The 22,798-nt window shown below is 40.8% G+C and overlaps 1 protein-coding gene across 1 annotated transcript in view; it reads left to right on the top strand.

Annotated features, from left to right (window-relative positions):
• The window catches only part of kif19 (kinesin family member 19), a 202,999-nt gene that overhangs the window by 130,799 nt on the left and 49,402 nt on the right, over window positions 1–22,798 (top strand). The window contains exons 6-7 of the mRNA XM_063030788.1: window positions 10,674–10,799; window positions 18,459–18,653. Of these exons, the coding sequence (XP_062886858.1) occupies window positions 10,674–10,799; window positions 18,459–18,653 (321 nt within the window). The remainder of the gene's footprint in view (window positions 1–10,673; window positions 10,800–18,458; window positions 18,654–22,798) is intronic.

Genomic DNA, 22,798 nt, shown 5'->3' with positions numbered 1-22,798 from the left:
CTAACTTGTTGGAAAGCTCAATTTTGTCGATATAAATAGAAAAGAACGTCAGTGGGAATTGACATAATTCTAGAGCAATCTATGCTGTAGTTGATAGGTCTTTACCACTAAGCAGGTGGCTTATTGGTCTTTGGACAAAAAGGCATGGCTGAAAGCTGGGAGCTGTGATGAGTAGATGCACTGAGAGGAAATTGAATCTCAAAAAGCAGAGACTGAAGTTCCATATGAAAGAAGCCACGGATCATTTGATCACCATCGATAGTCTGAAAGTGATAGTGAAAGGCATACTGACCTTCATACATGTTTTAAGAATACAACACTGTTTGGGAATTGGCAGCTGTCTTAACAAGTTCCCTCAGTGGAGTGAGATGGGTAAGCCACTGGGGAGCTCGAGTGGCTGAATATCCGAATGAATCAATAGGGAAGATTGTGCTGTGATATTTTGATTACAAAGAGGAGCTGACATACCAGGAGACATCTTAAAAAGAGACTTGGAGCACTGACCTTGCAAGTATCAGCTAACAGCATACACAAACAGAGTACTGAAAAATGTGGAGATGCTGCATTCAAATTGAGAATCTTTATTTCCCTAAACCACTCATTCCGCCTAGTGAATACACGCCAGCTCCCAGACCAATCCTATGAATGACATTTCTCCTCTTATTTACCTGTTATCTATTTTCTCTCCTGTGCCCATTTTATCACACTGATTCTCTGAACAGCCACCTACCCCATCAATTAATAAATATATCTTCTGGATCTGGGTACAATGGTCACATGAGGAAAAATGGATTATAAAGAAATAAGTGGAGGATTGTGGATGAAAACTGCTTCATTCAGGGAAAGCCATGTAGCCACAGAGAGAGTGTAAAAATTTCGCGCAGTCAGGGTTAATCCCATGTCTCTGGAGCTGTGAGACAGCTGCATCACTGACACAATCTCTTGACCGGTTATATTTTCCAGCCACTCTGGTTGGATGTTATTAATGCATCTGAATTAAATGGTATTTTATTTGAACAATTGGACCATAAGACATGGGAGAAGAATTAGCCATTCAGCCCATCGAGTCTGCTCCAACATTCCATCATGGCTGATTCTGGATTCCACTCAACCCTGTACACCTGCCTTCTTGCCATCTCCTTTGATGCCCTGACTGATCGCGAAATGATCAACTTCCACCTTAAATGTACACATGGACTTGGCCTCCACCTCTGTCCGTGACAGAACATTCCACAGATTTACTACTCTCTGGCTAAAAAAAAATCCTCCTTATCTCTGTTCTAAAAGTGCCCTCTAGTTCTGGATACCCTCACCTTAGGAAACATCGTCTCCCCATCCACCTTTATCTGGTCCTATCAACATTCAGTAGATTTCAATTAGATCTCCACACATTCTTCTAAATTCCAGTGAGTATAGGCACAAAGCTGCCAAATGCTCCTCAACTGTTAACCCCTTCATTCCTGGAACCATTCATGTGAACCTCCTCTGGACCCTCTCCAATGATAACATATCCTTTCTGAGATACAAGGCCAAGTTCTGATAAAGAAGTATATTTTTCTACCTCATTGGCAACTGGATTTATTTTTCTGTGGTAAGTCCTGGCTTTGAATGTGAGGTGGCACAGCTGTTGGTACTGGTACTGCCCAGCACCCTCCTATCTGGATCTGAGCTAAATTCATCAAGAATAAGGGGCCAGGCAGATTTTGGAAGGACTTGCCTATGTTTCAAAAACAGCTTCATCTAATTTGCTTAAGTTGAAACTAAATCCAGGATCTAGTAATGAAATAGCAGTGTATTACTTCACTGCTTTCCCACAACTTCCATTGGAGGCAACATTGCACTCTTCTTATTTAGTGGCAAGTGAGATTTTAGGTTCCATAAAATGTGTGGTTTATACCAACTTGGCCCAGGGAAACTTTGTTCTCAAACTGTTGGAGGAACTTTACGGGGTCAGTAGCATATTTTAAGGAAGGGGGAAAGGATGTCAACATTTGGGTCACAGCCCTGTATCAAGACATGTTCAACTCACTGAGTTCTTCCAACAGTTGGTGTTGTTCAAATTACATTTATTATCAAAGTATGTATACATTATACAACCTTGAGAATAATCTCCTTACAGGCAGCCACAAAACAAGAAACCCCAAAGAACCCATTAAAAAAAGACCGACAAACGCTCATTGTGCAGAGAGAGAGGGGAAAAAACAAATTGTGCAAACAATAAAAATAAGCAAATAGCATTTAGAATGAAAGTGAGTCCTCAGGCATGAAGCCCAGAGCAGGCCCACAGCCTCAGCCTCAGTTCAGGACACAGAGGAGTAAACATCGCAGAGCCCAGAGCTGGCCAACAGCCTAAAGGCTGATTTAGACTTGTGCGTCAAATGTACGCCATAGGTATTGCGTACCCTACGCCGTAGGGTGATGTGCACCTCCCAAAAATGCAATTCATGCTTCGTGACGACGCAGACCGCAACAACTGTGATTGGTCCGCTTGGTAGCATCGCATTTCCTGCTACGCACTTCCGGTTGCTTTTCTCCACCATGTCTGTACACTGATGCGAAATAAATGGTTGGAGACGATGAACCAAGTCATCAAATCCACCTGCCGACATCTGAAAATATTTGAAATGCACTTACTCATCCATGTCTCTCACGAAGAGACTCAACACAGTGGCATAGAAACCCCACCGCCAACTAGCGTTTTGGCAGTGAATTGCAGAGCGATGCAGACACAACTACGCACGCTCGCTATGGCGTAGGGCTACGCAAAAGTATAAATCAGGCCTGCGGCGTAGCCCTTACGCACAAGTATAAATCAGCCTTAAGCCTCAGTTCAGGACACAGTGGAGTAAACATGGCAGAGCCCAGAGCAGGCCTACAGCCTCAGCCTCAGTTCAGGAGAATAAGGTTCCAGCGTCTGAGTCTCTTGTGTCTCCAACCTTTCTGATGAAATTGAGTTAGTCTCTGAAACTATACTCCATTTGCTCCAATAAAATATAGTCCAAAATATACAAGAATAAAATCCAACTGTAAATTGATGTCCAGGACAAGGAAAAATACAATTTAGTCAGCATATTCTAGGTGCCCTTATGCATTTAAACTATTTAACGAAGATGTTTGCTGGGTTGTACTAATTATTGCTGTTATCAAAATTTATCATCCCTTCATGCATCATGCATAACTTCATGCATCATTTCCCGAATTGGCTGCAATTTATAAACTACTTTGAAAATCTGAATAAAAGAATATTGTGCTTCTGTCCAGCAGTCCCTGCAAGAGAGCAATTACTTATTTAATTAGAGCCCAAAATACATAAATCACAACTTGCAATTCTAAAGTTCTACAATACAATGAAAATTATTTAACTTTACTTAACTATAATTTCAAACATTTGTTTAACAGTGGTTCTTATTAATGCACATGCTACACATCCTCTGTTTTCGTTGGTATCAGCGTGAGCTTTGGGCCATGTTTTGAGCACAAGCATCTTCAGAACAATTCAGAAAACAATCAAAGCCTTTATCTCTTAGTGTAGATTTCAGTGCATGCTTGATATATTCCATCATACACCTTTTTGCATGGCATTCCCTCAGCTTAAATTCACACTTGATGGAGTGTCTTTGTAAATTCCATTGGTAGCATCCCACTGCTGCTTTACCAAGGTGCCTGGAGTATCTAGGAATACAGTTAGAAGCTTTCCATAATGTTAAAGTAATACATCCCCTTCCCAATATAATGTAAATTCTGTAATTTCCACCTTATAACTTTGTACTTAAAGAGGCCTGAAGTCCCACATCAACAGGTTTTAGAACAACTACTTCCTTTCAACCATTAGGTTCTTGAACTAACCAGTAAAAACCCTAAGCAATACAGTTTAGCATCGCTGTGACAACTTCGACCATCTTGCTCTAAAGTGGTCATTTTTGGTTCTAATTGTGCGTTATTGTTAAAATTGAGTATAATTTATGATTTTCTTATAAATACTGCTTATATCATGCTGCTGAAAATATGTTTTTCATTGCATCTGTGCATGTGTACAATTGTGTATAAGACAATAACTTGTCTTTGACTTGACTAATAAATCGCGATGTGCAGATAATCAGCAGATATTATTGTGATGTTTATGTTTCTCTGATGATGAAAAGAACTTAAACCTGACTAAATCAGAAGATACAAAATTTATTGGGTAACAAAAGATTCAAAGAAAACAAACACAAATATTTCCACCATGTGCCCCAAGAACCTTTGTTCTTGGTATGCTAATCAGCTGTTCACACCATTTGGGTCCCTATTAATACATTTACATAAAGACTTACGGATAGTTAATTATAATTATTGACTATTGACTCATTACCAATGTTTGAATAATAATTGTGAGGTTATGTTTTCTGAGTTTCCCTTCCCTTATAGTTGGCCATTTATGTCTTGTGGTCTTGAAGAAGGGTCTCAGCCTGAAATGTCGACTGTTTTTTTTCCCTTAGATGCTGCCTGACGTGCTGAGTTCCTCCAGCATTTTGTGTGTGTTGCTTTGGATTTCCAGCATTTGCAGAATTCCTCGTGTTTATGTTTTGAGTATGTCTGTTTTCAACAATTTTATGTGTGTGTGATTTGCAGATTGCATCATACAGATAATCTCCACAAAATTGTAATTGTAAAATTTCATCTTCTTGTGCTAAGTCATGTATAAGTGATGGCTTTGAGATACCCTACCCCCATAATAGCAGAAGCTACATGGAAAGTGAAGAAATCAGAATGTGGGCCAAAGCACAATGCAGATTTTTTTTCATCTGAATGTATGAATGGTTGACATTAAAGGTCAAATTCATAGTAAAAATAATTTGTCCTCGATTTCATTGTTTTCATACAAACAGTGACAAGCAATGAATAGAATTGAACGCAGTGTATTCAGTGACATACTGCATCTTTCACAATTCAGTCCCAGACCACAAGTTCTTGACTCTGTGTCTAATGTTTTATTTGGTTGCCAATGTTTAATTATAGATGGAAAAAAGAATTATTCAAATCCCTGAGATGACTGGTAATGTTACAAGGTTTTCTTACTGGTCTATGGAAGGAAAGTGCAATGACAAGTTTTAATTCAACGTTTTGGTACAACTTAATTTAATAAAGTGATTCTACTTTTTCTTTCTGGTGTCTCATATTCCAAGGATTAAAACCTTTAGCTCAGAAGTTATGTTTATCAGCAGCAAATATTATGTAGTGCTAAAAATACAATCTTCCATGCAGTGGTGTGCTGGGGCAATGGGATCAACACTGATGATGCCAACAGGCTCAATAAACTGATTAGAAAAGCTGGCCCTGTTATTGGAGTCAAACTGGACAATGGACCCTATGAAAAATCTTGGCAATTCTGGACAATGTTTCTCACCCTTTGCATGCCACCTTGGCTGAACAGAGGAGCACTTCCAGTAATAGACTAAGACAACTGTGCTGCTCCAAAGAACGCTATATAAGGTTATTCTTACCTTCGGCCATTAGGCTCTATAATGAGTCAACCTATACCCGGAGAAGTGATGTTAGACTGTTTGTGGTAACTTATTTTTTATTCTTTCTTAGTTCTCTTCTAATATTTGTATATCTGTACACTTTTAATGCTACTGTGACACTGTAATTCCATTAAAGGTGGCGCTGGTAACTGTTGACTTTGCGTGTGCTCTCCCGAGCAAACTGCCCTCTCCACTATCCTATACCCGAGAAACCCTTCTAAACCTCCAATCTAGCAAGATCAAGATCAACAACACCCTGGCGAAGCTACTGATCCAGCTGGAGACCACGTTGCCAGAACTGCTTCTTAAACTCAGGACCGCACCTGGACCCGACCAACGAGGCCCACCACGTTCCCAGAGACCTGCGGTCTGCTACCGTGCTGGAGTGCTTAGAGACGTGACCCATTCTGACCAGCACCACTCCGGAGCAGACGGCCACACAGAAGTGACGTCGGAGACCTCAAGGTGCCCCAGACGCTTCCCCAGAGCGACCACCGTAAAGTCCAGTTGGTGGCCATCCACAGCTGCCGGAAGTGAGGCCTCCACCGCTGACCTCGGAAATTGAGCCCGAGGCTCGGCTGGAGCGGAGGCCTCCGCAACCGTGACTCGGCTTAAGGACTTGTTTCAGCCAGGAGCCCGGCCATCCGGGATTAAGTGTCGGCATTGGGGCCAATCGACAGCCCAGGCCCCCGGCAGCTGGAAGTGGCAGCGGAGCCTCCCTCGTTACTTGGCCCAACCCGGAGTGTCCGACGACGCAACCCGCCAATCGATTCCCGCGGGACGCGTCCACCTACCTCAAAGAGCTGACAACAACACACTGCATTGATGGAAACCTGGAAAGATGCACTACTTACTGAGGAAGCGTGGGAAAAGAGCTGGGCTGCTGGTCAGATTGAAGCTGAGGGGCTTCAGGGTCCCTATGCCCATCATCCTACTAGCTAATGTGCAAGCCATAGAGAACAAGGTGGATGATCTTAAAGGGATACTCATCTACTTGGTCCAACCAAGCAGAGTTCACTGCCAAGAAGGCCCACCAGTGCCTTTACTTCCTGAGAAAACTAAAGAAATTTGGCCTGTCCCCTAAAACCTTCACTAATTTTTATAGATGCACCGTAGAAAGCATTCTTCTAGGGTGCATCACAAGCTGGTATGGAAGTTGTCCTGTCCAAGATCGAAAGAAGCTGCAGAAGGTCGTGAGCACGGCGCAGCACATCACACAAACCAATCTTCCGTCTGTGGACTCACTTTACACCACACGCTCTTGGAGCAGTGCTGCCAGGATAATCAAGGACACGATCCATCCAGCCAACACACTTTTCGTCCCTCTTCCCTCCAGGAGAAGGCTCGGGAGCTTGAAGACTCGTATGGCCAGATTTGGGAACAGCTTCTTTCCAACTGTGATAAGACTGCTGAACGGATCCTGACCCGGATCTGGGCCATACCCTCCAAATATCCGGACCTGCCTTTCGGTTTTTTTGCACTACCTTACTTTCCATTTTTCTATTTTCTATTTATGATTTATAATTTAAATTTTTAATATTTGCTGATTTTACTATGTTTAATATTTTTAATATTTGTAATCCAGGGAGTGGAAAGCGCAGAATCAAATATCACTGTACGTTCTAGTATCAATTGTTTGGTGACAATAAAGTATAAAGTAAAGTAATTTACTTTGGGATCAATAAAGTATCTATCTAACCAAAATATTGCTTTATTGTGCATTTACTGTTCACAGACTTGAAGTATTTTAAGATGGTAGGTGACCAGTTGAGTTAAGCTAGTGACAATGTAAGTGGCCTAGATCAGAAAGAAGCTGAATAATGTGATTGATTATAGTTCAATTTTTTTGGAGCTCTGTTTATTCTGATGATTGACACACTTAAACAGTGGGACAATATTTCTTCTATTTGTGTGCGCGTGTGTGTGGTGGCAGATGGTTGTGTTCATTTGTGCTTACAACCTTATTCACCTGTATGGTACTGTTTGTGCATCTTTGTATTCCTTAACTGCATTGACACTTCAAAACAGGACAACACGTGAGTAGTAGAATCAAAATGGGAACATGTTTAAATTTGGTGATGTGCAAGAGACCAGAATTAAGAGAACTACCGATATCCTGAGGATAAGGTTACAGAGGTAAACAATAACCAACATCACAGTGAGATTTTAGAAGAGGAAGTGAATTAAAATAGAGGCATTGATTAACCAGAAAGAGTGTTGAGTGACCAGTCAACGGGGCTTGGTTAGAGCTGAGATGTGGACAGCAAACCTTTGTGTGACCTTGTTTACTGACAATAAAATGAGGGTTAAAACACTTTAAATTGTTTATTCATCTAGTCAATGTGGCCATTCCATCTGGTCACTTCTCTCCAGATCATGGTTAGTAACTTTCAGGAGGACATCTTGTCACTGGCATTATAATGAAGGGACTGAATGAAAATGGATGGCCAAATCCTCTCCTCTGATCACCATCATCATCGCCTGTTTTCTTCACTTCAAGTGATAAAATGCCTGCTGGGTTTTGAAACTAAACTGATACATGGCAAGTTTCAATTTGACAATGGGAGTTTTGCTGACATTTTAAAATCCTGCTCTCTTTGCACTATCTAGTTAACTGTGAAAGTAGGTTAACATCTAGCACCGCTGTAATTCATACAATTGTCCTCTTTATAAAAAAAAATTGCATTTTTAAAGTTTGCACAAGGGTAATTTTATGAATTCATGACCTTTGGAGCCATGCCAAAAAAAGAGATCAGGCCTTACAAGAACGTCTTTCTTAATCTTCTAGTCAGTAATTTTAATTGATTTCAATCCCTGAGGAGCGCACACATAAATTCTCATTGCATTTCTTCACAGCTGGTTTCATGTCAGGAGCATGAGTTCAAAATGTTGCCCCTATGACCTTGAGTCATGCAAATCGCTTAAAAATTAATGTCCATCATTAGCTTTCAAACCAACCTATTTCAAAAATTTTGATTGCAGCTGTAAAATATGGCGCTGATTACAGTACCAGAATTATTCCTCTGAACTTGATAACTGTGTGTTTAACAGAATGCAGTTAATTGCTTAGCTTTCAAAGTGCTAAGGGCCAAAATGGCTAACATATAGAGCTGGAATGTGTGTGGCAGTGTATTCTGTCCCTCCCACCTCATACACTCCCCTTTAGCACAATATTTAGAAGAAAAGATGGAACTCATTGGGAAAAATAGGTTATTCAGAATTTATTCTGTGCCTGCATTGAATAAGTATTTTGAAAATCAATAATCTATGTATATTGTTGTCATGGTTAAACGAGAAAATGTACAGTGTATAAATTGGCAAAAAAAATTTGGTTACTCTGACAGATTTCAACAGAATTTTGTTTCTTTATATTCACAATGAGCTTTGTGAAGTTTGTTGCTCCCTTTGTCACATGGGAGCCACTGCTCTCTTTGCAAATGTTGTTCCATTGTTGGTGTTGAATGCCCGAACATGCCAGGATGATTGTAAGAAAACAGGAGAAGCAAAAGAGGACTATGCTCCCAAGCCTGCCCCACCATTCAGTATAATCATGACTGATCTATGCTGGCCTTAACTCCTTTCTGTGCCAGTTCCTCGTAACTGACAAATTCTTGATCTTTCAGGTCTGTCTGTGAAAGACAAATTATCTCTATATCCAGGTTCTTTTGTATTCCGTACCAGCTCTCCTTCAGAGCCTTGGAGTGATATTGATACACTGACACATCTATTTATTGAGATACAGGGTGCAATAGGCCCTTCTGGCCATTTGAGCTGTGCCACCCAACAACTCCCAATTTTACCTTAGCCAAATATCTGAACAATTTACCAGGACCAATGAACCTACTGACCCATCCATCTTTGGACTGCTGGAGGATTCCGGAGCACCCAGAGGAAAGCCATGCAGTCACAGGGAGAAGATAGAAATTGCTTATAAACAGCGTTTTAAAATTTTTATTCTCTAAATGTACCTGGCAGCTGCCCCCCCCCCATCCCCGTACGAAAACTTTAACTGATCTATATATATAACCAATCACAGTTAGTTAAGTTGAACATTGTGGTCACGCCCTCCAGATCTGTTAGTTATGCGAAACGAAGGAAGTACCCCCTTTTTATTAGTGATGCAATAAGTTATTCAGTGCAAAGTAAAGCATATGTAGCTTTCAACGTAGTAAAGCATATGAAATCCCTACAAAATAAGTCCTGATGAAGGGTCTCGGCCCAAAACGTCGACTGTTTATTCCTTTCCATCAATGCTGCCTGCCCTGCTGAGTCCCTCCAGCATTTTGTCTGTGTGCATTTCTGGCATCTGCAGAATTTCTGTGTTTCTCACTTTATACTGCATAAAAGCACAAATGTCAACACTCATGCATTTTAACAAGTAACGTGATTCATAAAGCCTCAGCTGTATATTTGCATTTCTGCCAATTATTAAAGCTGCTCTGCAATCAGAGGAACCACATCGATGTGCTCAATTTCATATTGGCTGCCCCCACCCCCTCCTGATTAACGTTTCTTTGAAGTCTGGTACCAGAGAATTCACATGAGAGAAGCAGCAAGATCTCCAGAGTGCTCCCACCACACAAATCCATGTGTTTGCTCGAAAGGTCACAATCAGTTTATCTTTGGTCTGCAGAGCACCAGATGAGGAGTTTCTACATTAGGTGCTGACTTCATTATTTCTGGAGCTTACTTTCTGAGAGTAGAACATTTATGATATCACTCACTTACATGAAAACTCACTAATAGAGCAAGAGTCGTCTACTTGCCCCCTCAAGCCTGCCCTGCTGTTCAGTGAAATTGTTGATTCTGCCCCAGACCCATCTTCTTCTACTCTGCCAGTTCCTTGTCATCCTCAGTTTCCTGATTTTACAAACATTCATGTACTTTCTCTTTAAACATCATCAGTAATGTAATATCCACAATCCTCTAAAAGTGATTCTGGAGATTCACCATCTACAAGAATTTCCTGAGCACTGCAATTCTAAGAGACCACTCTCAGTCTTGTAGCTACATGTCTCCTCATTCAAAATTCTCCTGAGAAGGTAGAGTGCAAAAAAAGAGGGCCAAACTTTTCCCATTTTGTTACCACCTTATCTCCTCTCAGTTAAGATTGAAGGATCAAAATTGAGACTTTCTAATATTCTTATTGATTTCATTTTTTTCCCACAGATTTATAATGAGATGATCCGGGATTTACTGAATCCGTTATCTGGCTTCTTAGATCTACGAGAGGATTCGAAGGGAGGAATCCAGATTGCAGGAATCACTGAAGTGTCAACCATTAATGCCAAAGAGGTAAAGTACGAATGTTTACTTTGATTTCTTATTAAGATATCTGCTTGGCATTGGAGACAAAGGAGATGATGAAAGAAAAAAGGGAATGTTGTTAACTCCATTCAGCGTTAGGCAGAATGAAGAAAGCTGAGAGGGGAAGTGGAAAGGAAAATAAGGCAAGCAGAGGGAGAGAAAGTATGAGAAGAGAATCACTACTGACAAAGGGAAATCTGGAAGTTTTCTGTAGGCACCATAATACTTAACATATAACTTATAATAAAAAGACAGAGTACATGGCGTTTAACTGCGACGAAGGTACTCTCAAGACCATAGAGAATGATACCATTAAGAAAGTCTTTGACTACAAGTACCTCGGGTCAAGAATAATGAGTTCGGAGAAGGATACGGAAGGCGGTGGCTTGGAGGGCTATGAACGATATGAAGAAAATCTGGAAGTCGAACCTGACCAGAGGGCTTAAAAAGAGGATTTCCATAGCAGTCACAGAGTCCATTCTCACATACGAATGCGAGACATGGACACTCACCAAGATGATGCGAAAGTCTCTGGATGGTTGCTATACATGAATGCTCCGGATGGCTCTTGATGTGAGTTGGCAACAGCACATGACGAACGTCGAGCTCTATAACAACCTACCGATGCTCTCCACTAAAATCGAGGCGAGAAGACTGCAACTAGCGGGGCACTGTCTATGCCACCCCGAGCTACCTGCCAGCCTAGTCATCATGTGGGAGCCCAAGCACGGGAGGATGAACCCTGGGTGCCCTCCCAAGACTATGGTCAACACGCTCCGAGGAGACAGCGGCGCGGCTAATGTAGATGAACTGAACACACTGATGAGGGACAGGGAGAAGTGGAGAGTCCGTCATTGTGCCCGACGCTGGCCCCCTAGGCCTGAGTCGACGTAGTAGTAGTAGTATAATAAAGGAAGTAAACATTGCAAATAAACAGAAGGCATTCTTCGAATATTAAGATGGTACTTTACAAAGAAAGGGGACACTTTCAAGATGTCAGTACAGGCAGCTCCCAGGTTACAATAGAATTCTGTTTCTGAAAACTGTTTGTAAGTCAGAAGAGAACATACATATGTAGAGATCTCCCATTACCACTCAGCGGAAGGTGAATGACAAATCCATCCTGCCAGTCTGAACAGCCTGTTCACTTGTATGTACAGACCATCCATAAGTCATAACCTGAGGAGGATCTGAAGAAGGTAGGGTTATAGAGATAATATTTATCATGAAAACTGATAAAGAAGTCTGTGCTCTAAACACAGCATGAACAATTCTGGATGTGAAGCATCCATAGATAATATCCATCACATGCAGTGTGGCATCCATGCTGGAGTTGGTGCTGCCCCCCAGTGTTTGCTCAGCCAAAGACCAGCTGTATTGTATTCGACAGCAGCTTTCTGCAATATTCATGAACTCGGTCTTAGACTATATTTCTGTTGTTGGACTGTATTTTACTGATATCTTCTATTTTATTGATCTTATATGTGCTAGGTTCCTTGTGTAGTGTGTAACCGATGGTCCCACGTTTTGCACCTTGGCCCTGGAGTAATGCTGTTTCATTTGGCTGAATTCATGGTTGTATGGCAATTAAACCTTAACTTGTACTGAGGGATGTGGAAGTGGAGGTCACAGAAGGACTTGTTTAAATTTTCCAGTCTCAAAGTACAGGCAAGGTGCCAGGAGATAGGAAAAAAGGCAAATGTTATGCCCTTTGTTCAAGTTAGGGTGCAACACAAGCACAAACCATTATGTTCAATCTGAACTGTAGGAAAACTTCTTAGAAGCAATAACAGAACTTAGGGAACATTAGAAAGTAGGATGGACTGAGCTGATAATTTTTTTTGATGAAGTAAAAGTGAAAGAAAAGGAAAGCAATGCATGTTATCTCCGGATATTATTCCTTACATACTGTTCGGGTCAAATTTGACCCGTTTTGACATTTGACAGCAATAAAAACACCCTAAATGTCATTCTTTTTGCCTGAAATTTGATGACTTTTCCTAAAGTGACCGAAAACATGCAAAAATTAAAATATTAAAAAATGTTATACTTTTGTGCTGGTGCTACAAATTTTTGTACATTGAGGCTATTCCAGGTCAAATTTGACCCGTATCTATTGAAATGGATTTTAGATCTCTGAAAGATTAATTAAGGATTAATCACCCATTTATTAATGTCAGATAGGCTATTTATACATTCTAAATAGATCTGTGGTTCAAAATTTGGTATAGACACTTGTTATAAGGGGATTCTTGGGCCGGGTCAAAATTGACCCGGACCATACTGTGAAGGTATAGACTAGGAACAGGTTGCCTGGGTTTCGTGTGATATGATGCTCCTCACATAATGCTGGAGGAACTCAGCTGGTCAGGCAGCATCTATGGAAAGAAATAAACAATCGTCATTTGGGCTGAGACCCTTCATTGGGACTGGAAGGGGAAGAAGCCAGAATAAGAAGTTAGGGGGAGGGGAAGGTGATTGATGAAGGTGGGGGAGGGAGTGGGATGAAGTGCTGATCTGGGAGATGAGAGGTGGGAAAGGTAAAGGGCTGAAGAAGAAGGAGTCTGATGGGAGAGGACACTGGACCATGGGAGAAAAGGAAGGGGGAGAGGCACAAGAGGGATGTGATAGGCGGGTGAAGCGAAGGGAAGGGGTGAGCCACAATGGGGAATGGAAATGAAGGGGGGTGGGGATAAATTGCCAGAAGTTAGAGAAATCAATGTTCATGCCATTACCCAGATGGAATATGAGGTGATGCTCCTCCAACCTAATCATCGTGGCAGTAGAGGAAGCCATAGACTGACAGGTTAGAATGGAAATGGAAATATTGCGGACGTAGCAAAGGTGCTCGACAAAGTGTTCCCTCAATCTATTTTGGGTCTCACCGATGCAGAGGAGACTGCACTGGAGCACTGGATACAGTAGGTGGCCTCAACAAACTTGTAGGTGAAGTGTTGCCTCACCTGGAAGGACTCTTTGAGGCCCTGAATAATGATAAGGGAGATGGTGAATGGGCAGGTGGGTCACTTGCGATGGGGAGAACAATTCCTGCAGAAAGCTAAGAGTAGTGGGTAGGGGGAGGTAATGATGTATTTCAGTGGTCCCCAACCACCGGGCCGCGGACCGGTACCGAGACGCAAAGCATGTGCTACCAGGCCGCGAGGAAACAATATGATTTGGCGGTATGAAACGATATGAGTCAGCTGCACCTTTCCTCATTCCCTGTCACGCACTGTTGAACTTGAAATGACCTACCAAATCATACCAAATAACACATAAAACCTAAAATAACACTGACATAATAACAATAACACTAAAAGCAGGAATGATGTGATAAATACACAGCCTATATAAAGTAGAAATAATGTATGTACAGTGTAGTTTCACTTAGTAGAATTGGGAAGATTAAGCCAAAACCGATATGTAGAAAAAAAAATTGGCACATACACGCATGCGTACACAGGTGCCGCGCAAGGCTTCATGGTCATGGTAGTCTTTCTCGGGGTAAACTCAAGTGTCCCGTATTTGACTGCTACTTTTGTCCCTTATTTGGGAGTGAGGAAGTTGGCAACCCTACTTGAACACCCCCCCACACCCGCCCCCCCATCGGCCGGTCTGCAAGCATATTGTCAATATTAAACTGATCCGTGGTGCAAAAAAGGTTGGGGACCCCTGATGTATTTAGTAGCAGATCCCGTTGAAGATGGTGGAAGTTCTGCTGGATGCAGAGGCTCATGGTGTGGTAGGTAAGAACAAGGGGAACTCTATCCTTGTTATGGCAGCAGGAAAATGGGATGAGGGCAGATGTCTGGAAAATGGAAGAGATACCGGTTATTGGCAGAGGAAGGGAAACAGATCGCAGATGTTCTGAGATGGAAACCTCTCCCTCAATGTCACAAAAACAAAGGAGCTGGTTGTGGACTACAGAAGGAACGGAGACAGGCTAACCCCTATTGTCATCAATGGATCTGGGGTTGAGAGGGTGAACAGCTTTAAGTTCCTCGGCATAAATATCACTGAGGATCTCACGTGGTCTGTACATACTGGCTGTGTGGTGAAAAAGGCACAAAGGTGCCTCTTTCACCTCAGACAGTTGGAGATATTTGGTGTGGGCCCCCAAATTCTAAGAACTTTCTACAGGGGCACAATTGAGAGCATCCTGTCTGGCTGAAACACTGTTTGGTATAGGAACTGTACTTCCCTCAATCGTAGGACTCTGCAGAGAGCGGTGTGGACGGCCCAGCACATCTGTAGCTGTGAACTTCCCAATATTCAGGACAATAACAAAGACAGGTGTGTCACTGGGGAACCAATTCACCCCAACCACAAACTGTTTCAGTTGCTACCATCCTGGAAATGGTACCACAGCATAAAAGCCAGGACCAACAGGTTCAGGGACATCTTCGTCCACCAGGCCATCAGTCTGCATAACTCATACTGACACAACTGTATTTCTATGTTATGTTGACTATCCAGTTGTGCACACTATTTATTATAAATTACTATAAATTGCACATTGCACATTTAGACTGAGACATAACATAAGGTTTACTTATTTAATTTATCTATATGGTATATATATTTCTTATTGTAAATTATAGTTTTATATATTGCAATGTATATTTTAATATTTTTAAGGTTTATATAATTTTTAATGTATTTTATTATTATGTTTTAATATATTTCTCATTGCAACTTGTAATTTTTTCATATTGCACTGTACTGCTGCTGCAAAACAAATCTCACAACATATGCCGGTGATATTAAACCTGATTCTGATTCTCCATACCAGCCTCTGATGCAACGTCAGAATGCTGTCTGCAGCATATCTATAGAAATCCTATAGAAATTTGTAAGGATTTTTGGTGACATACCAAAACTCCTGAAACTCCGAATGAAATGGAGCCACTGGTTGAATGTGGAGGCTGGAGGGTTGCAATGTGTGGACAGGGGAATTCTTTCCTTGTTTGGTCCTGGAGGAGAAAGGTTGGGAGCAGAAGCATATGCCTCTGGTGGAGGCATAACTGGAATGAAAGAAGACACCACAAAGCCACCTGTTCGGAACGTCTTAACATTAGAGCAAATAAGACAGGGAGGGGAATTAGACCGATAGAGTAGAGTGACTAAGGGAAGCAAGATGAGATGAAGAGTAGTCAAGGTAGCTGTGGTGCTCACAAGGCTTGTAATGGATGTTAGCTACTAACTTTACAGGTTTTCTGTCTGTGGTTTAATTTGCTTCTGCTGCAAATATTACATTTAACACCTGGCATTAAATACATATCATTCGTTTTACTGAAGCTGCAATAACAAAGCAACAATTGTCAGTCAAAACCAGTTCAGTTAGATCATTGAGGTCAGCAGGTAAATCAACAAAAAGCTTTTTAAAGGCTCATACTGTCATAACATTTTACTGGCTTCATGAGTAAATGCACAGTGATGTAATGGTTATTGCATTATTTTCTGGATCATCAGTGTACAAAACTAATCTCTCTGATGATATGCTACAGAAACATTTAGCATAATGATCTATGCAACAGGAGATGCATTACATATGACTGCATTGCACTCTGAAGTAGGTTGAGTGTAATCTGGCGAGATGGCACGTTTGGGTGCTATCTAATGGCAATTTTCCTTCACATTTTTCTTCGTGCTCTGCAAATAGAACAGTTTTGAATAATTCTGGAATCATCGTCAGCAGAGAGCTGCAGTAAAGGTAGAGAGAAATGACAAGAACCTTGGTCAGAAGTCAGGGGTTGGAGTGCAACTGGAGCTGGAAGAGGCGCGGAAGTCAGAGCCTGAGTCAGGAGTGACTGGGAAATTGTAAATCAGACCAAATTTCAAAGTGTCAGGGGTGCTAACAGTGGACAAAGTAAATGTACTATGAGGGTATACATTATAAAAAATGGTTTAAAGTGTCTGCAGTTGACAAGGGGCTATGAGGGTGAGTAAGGCAGGAAGGCGAGGGGTTGATTCAGAAAAAGGTTCCCAACCCCGGGCTGAGACCGGCTCAGGGAAGATAGACGCATGTGACCGAATTTCTAAGATGAAGCTGCAACATAATGATTCACATATTTTTGCATCATTTCCCAGTGTTGTATGTGACCAGAAATGCCCGGTTGAATTTCCAAAGTAAGATAAACCCCAGAAATCAGGGGTAAAGGATCAAGGATCAACTTTATTCTCCATATACATTTACATGTATTGGGAATTTGCTGTGATGTGTTGGTCAGGGTGTGACAATGCAACAAAAACAACACTCAATAACTATAAAGAAAAAAGAATTACATAAAAAGTAAAGATTATATATAAATTTAAAAATTTAATAAAGTTAGAGGTTAAAGGATGGATATGGAACAAAATGTGCATGAATAGATAAATACCAGCATGTATTTACAAAGTAAACAGCATTATAAAAAGTAGGTGGAAGTGTCTACAGTGCAATGCTGTGTTGGGGGTAATAGATAGATGGGGATGGCAGGGTGACTAGAATGGTTGATCAAATTGGCTACCTCAAGGAAGGAATTTTTTAGACGGCGTGAAGATGTTTTGTTTTAATAGTCCTATAGCACTTTCCAGAAGGGAGCTTTAGGAAAAGGCAGTTAGCGGGGTGGCCAGTCATGTTCGAATCACAAATAACTGATGTTCAGACATCTCAAACTGAAATGAACACGGCTAAGCACATCGATTTCTACACCTTTGTGTCTGACCTTTTCGTGATCAAGTTCTATTAATTAGAAGAATCTGATGGCATTCAATAGTTTAATATGTTCCCTACCTGAAACTATTTTACCTGTTCACTTTCAAATATTAAAAAAAAGTCAAATAAGCCTTTTCCCCTCGTAATTTGAAGGGGGTAAAAGATCAAAAACATTAGGCTCTGTTTTCCAGCAGATGCATATCAAAATCACTTCAGTGGATCAGTATTTCCACTTAAGTGCCTGTTATCATGCAGACACTTGTTATGATAGTACTTTACTGTAAAGATAAGTACTTGTTATCATTGCCATTATTGAAGCAATTGAAGGGCATGATTATGGTAGGAAGCAAATAGTGAAATAGTTCATGGTCTTAATAGAACCCGAAATAACTAATGCCTTGTTCAGAATGAGTATGATGTCTTAATCTTATAACGAGTCACTCCTAGACCCATCAATTCTGGCCAGCAAACAGAGCAATAACCCTTTTTTTTGTCGCCTTATGCCCTTATACTCTGCAACCTTTCACCTCTCCCATCAAATTCCCTTTGACTCTTCTTGTCATTATTTTAGGCAAAAGGCTAATTTACAAGAGCCAATTAACCCACCAGCATTTCTTTGGGGTGGGGGAGGCAACTAGAGCACACGGCAGACACTGATGTGGGACAGAGACAGATCCAAGGTTAATATTGTACTTGAGTCCCTGGCACTGCAAAGAGCAGTGTCAGCTACAGCTCCACTGTGCCACCTTGGCTACGTAATTAACTACATTACAATGAAGAACTGTCCAAATGCTGAAAATAAATAGAAGTTCAATATTCAAGGTTGTTCAGTGTGATTTTCAGTTATTATTATATGCCACTGTTTTAGCTCAGATTGGCTAATTTTGTGGGACAAGCAAACACAAGAAATACTACCTACATGATGCATACTCAGCCTTTCTTTCTGGCAGATAATGCAACTTCTGATGAAAGGGAACAAGCAGAGAACACAGGAACCCACAGCAGCCAACAAAACCTCCTCTCGATCTCATGCTGTCCTCCAGGTGACAGTTAGACAGAAGAGTCGCATCAAGAACATTTTGCAGGAGGTACGAATCGGACGCCTGTTCATGATTGATCTTGCGGGTTCTGAGAGAGCTTCACAGGTATGTCACCATAATATTCCTAAGAATATTTATTTCCTACAAGTTTGTTGTTAAGGCATTATAGATCTACATGAGAGTTATTGGAAAAAATCAAAAAAAATCTTTAAGTTGAAATGTTCACATGGGGGATATGTTTGAAGAGATTTTCATAGACTCACACTTCGTAGCAAAGCCAATATTGATATGCTCAACCTTAATATGAAATATGAGAGTAAATAGAGGTGTTATTGACAATAATATCAGAAATAGAGTTGTGAACATGTCTTTGGGATACGGGTTAAAAACAGAACACAGGAGGGAATCCTACAGAGTCACAACAAGAGTATGCAAACTCATCCAAGGTCAGCCCAGGTCATCCAAGAGAGCTTAAGGTAATGGAAAACTTAGGAGGCAGTGATCATACATAGTATGATAGAATTCACTCTGCAGTTTGAGAGGGAGAGGCTAAAGTCTGATGTTATCAGTATTATACTGTAATAAAGGGAATTACAGAGGCATGAGAGAGAGCTGGCCAAAGTTGATTGGAAGGGGACACTAGCAGGGATGATGGCAGAACAACAATGGCTGGAATTTCTGGAAGGCACAGGATCCTAATGATGAAGAAGTATTCTAAAGGAAGGATGAGGCAACTGTGGCTGACAAGGGAAGTCATGGACAGCATAAAAGCAAAAGAGAGGGCATAAAATACAGCAAAAGATTAGTGGAAAGTTAAAGGATTAGGAAGCTTTTCAGAACCAACAGAAGCCAACTAAAAAGCCATGAGAAGAGAAAAGATGAAATATGAAGGTAAACAAGCCAGTAATATAAAAGAGGATACCAAAAATTTTCAAGTCTACAAAGAGAAAAAGAGAGATGAGAATGGACATTGGACTGTTGTAAAACCATACTGGAGATGTAATAATGGGTTACAAAGAAATGACTGATAAAATTAATAAGTATTTTGCATCAGTCTTCACTTTGGAAGCCACTAGGAATGTGTTAGAAATTCGAGTGTGTCAGGGGCAGAAGAGGGTAGTTGCTATTACTAGGGAGAAGGTTCTTGGGAAACTGAAAGGTCTGAAGATAGATAAGTCACCTGGACCAAATGGTGTACACCCCAGGATTCTGAAAGAGGTAGCTGAAGATTGTGGAGGCATTAGTAATGATCTTCCAAGAAACACTAGATTCTGGAATGGTCCTGGAAGACTGGAAAATTGCAAATGTCATTCCACTTTTTAAGAGGCAGAAGAAAGGAGAATATAGGCCAGTTATATAGGCCTTTATTAAGGATGAGATTTCAGGTTACTTGGAGGCACATGATAAAATAGGCTGAAATTAGTCCTTTTTCCTTCAGGGGAAATTTTGTCTGACAAATCTGCCAGACTTCTTTGAAGAAATAACAACAGAATAGATAAAGTAGAGTCAGTGCATGTTGTTAATTGCATTTTTAAAAGGCTTTGACAATGTGCCGTACATGAGGTTGCTTAACAAGATAAGAGCCCATGGCATTTACAGAAAAAGTACTAGCATGGGTAGAAGATTGGCTAACTGGCTGGAGGCAAATAGTGAGAACAAAGGGGGGCATTTCTGTTCGGCAGCCAGTGACTAGTGGTGGTCTACAGTGGTCAGTTTGGGACCACTCTTATCACGTTATATGTCAATGATTTGGATGATGAAATTGATGGCTTTATGGCCACATTTGTGGACAGTACAAAGGCAGGTGGAGGGGCAGGAAGTGTTGAGGAAGCAGTGTGTCTGCAGAAAGACAGACATATTGGAAAAATCGGAATAAAAGTGTAGACTTTTTTTTAATGAGGAAAAAACTCAAATATTGGAGGTACTAAGGGACTTAGGAATCCTCATGCTGGATTCCCTAAAGCTTAATTTGCAGGTTGAGTTGGTGGTAAGGAAGGCGACTGCAATTTTAGCATTCATTTCAAGAGAATGCGAATATAAGTGCAAAGAATCAATGCTGAGGCTTTATAAGGCATTGGTCAGACTGCACTTGGAGTATCGTTTGCAGTTTTAAGTCCCTTATCTAAGTTAATATATGCTAGCATTGGAAAAGATCACAAGGAGGTTCACGAGAATGATTCAGGGAATGAAAGTGTGAACGTATGCGGAGAGTGTGATGGCTCTGAGCCTGTACTCACTGGAATTTAGAAGAAAGAGGTGGGATCTTATTGAAACTTATTGAATATTAAAAGGCCTAGATAGAGTGAATGTGAAGAAGATGTTTCCTGTAATGGGAGAGTCTAGGGTCAGAGGACACAGCCTCAGAATAGAGGGATGTCCATTGAGAACAGAGATGAGGAGGAATTTCTTTAGCTCGAGTGTAGTGATTCTGTGGAGTTCATTGCTGTAGATGGCTGTGGAGGCCAAATCATTAGAAATATTTAAAGTGGAGGTTGATAGGTTCTTGATTGGTCAGGGTGTCAAAGGTTACGGGGAGAAAGGAAGAGAATGGGGTAGAGAGGGATAATAAATCAGCCATGCTGAAATGGTGGAGCAGACTTAATGGACCTAATGGTTTAATTTTGCTCCTATGCTTTATGCTTTTAAACCTGGGTCTGCACTGCTGTGAGGCAGCAACTCTACTAGTTACACCATCATACTGCCCCAGCTTTTGTTTTTAACTTCATATGAAATTGTATAAAAGCTTTTACTGCTTTCTTGTTTTTAATTGATGTTCATAGAATGTTCCTAGTTGAAATCATTGGAGAACAAGAATTAAACAGAGCAGGGATCAGGGATAAGTAATGCTAAAATATTTGGAAAAGAACTTGCATGCAGTGATGCATTGCTCTTTAGCTTATGGTTGTATTGATGGAGGAATTTAAAGACAGATTTTGAGGTGGTAAAATAAGTATTCAGGCTTGATAATTAAAAATGAATTTCTATCTGCCAAATATAATCAATTAATCTATTACTGTGAAACAATTTAAGTCATTCTGGTGATAAACAGAATTCAGGAACAAGTAAACTCTGGAATTTTTTAAAAAATAAATATATTTTTGTGAGTTTTTTATTTGGCAATTTAACTTTAGCAATATTGGATAAGCCGGCCAAATGGTGTAGTGGCATCAGCATTCGAGATGAATGGTCCTGAGTTTGAATCCGACCGGCTCCTTGCACTCTTTCCATCTGTGCTGGGTTGAGCATCAAGTTAGCAACCTGGCCTCGTAAGATGCAGTCAAGTACTACGGAAATGGCAAAAATGCCGCCGAATGTGCCTCAAGGTGCGAAAAGGAACAACAATGATGGATATGAGGTCAGAAATCCATTTGTCAAAGTGGCTCTGAATCCATCTTCTCTGACCCCAGTATTAAGTTGCTGTAACAAGTCCACTAACGTCTTTGGAAAGGCCATATTAAAGGGCAAGGGCTCAGGTCCTCAGTTCCCTAAGAATAATTTGGGGTTTATCAGCTAAGTAGCCAGCAGTTTGTGAATTCAATCCACTTGGAAGAGAATGTATACCTGAAGGATGTTATCAAGCTGGAAAGCACTATCTGAAAGTTAGTCCTTGCAAAAGTATTTGTTTGTATATATCACTGGATGTCATCTCTTTCGTAGTAGTGGATTTATCCCAGGTGAATTTCTCAGAGTTTACAGTAGGTATCAATTGCAATGGAAAAATATGAATCCTCCAATTGTAGTTGGCTTATTATTTTACAAGAACTAATATATCTAAGAATGTGGAAACTACCATGGAGAAAAATAGATGGATAATAAAATGATAATAGCAGCAGGTGGTGGAGAGGATGAAATGAGGGAGTTTGACTTGACGACAGATTGCTAATCACTGCAGCGTTTTGCTTTGGTTTTAAACTGCTTTTTGTTTGTTTTGTTTGCTTTTAGATTAGTTGAAAATAGTCACATCTTGTTAAGCATGTATTCTTCAATGTGAACTGCAGTTGAGTTAATTTCTTGCAGAGCAGTGGTCAACACATTATAACCAGGTTTTGCAGATTCTGTCAGACTTTCTGATCCTAACGACAATCTATCCTTTGATGATAGGTGGATATATAATGAGGCAAGTTATCATGCCCTTAATGCTCCCCCAAACTCCTTTATAATCCAAATATTATTAACAAGGCAACACACACAAAATGCAGGAGGAACTCAGCAGGTCAGGCAGCATCTACGGAGAGAAATAAACAATCAAT

The sequence above is a fragment of the Mobula hypostoma genome, chromosome 22, assembly GCF_963921235.1.
Source record: "Mobula hypostoma chromosome 22, sMobHyp1.1, whole genome shotgun sequence".
NCBI lineage: Eukaryota > Metazoa > Chordata > Chondrichthyes > Myliobatiformes > Myliobatidae > Mobula > Mobula hypostoma.
The sequence above is the reverse complement of the archived record's forward strand: the minus strand, read 5'-3'. Positions and strand labels throughout refer to the sequence as shown.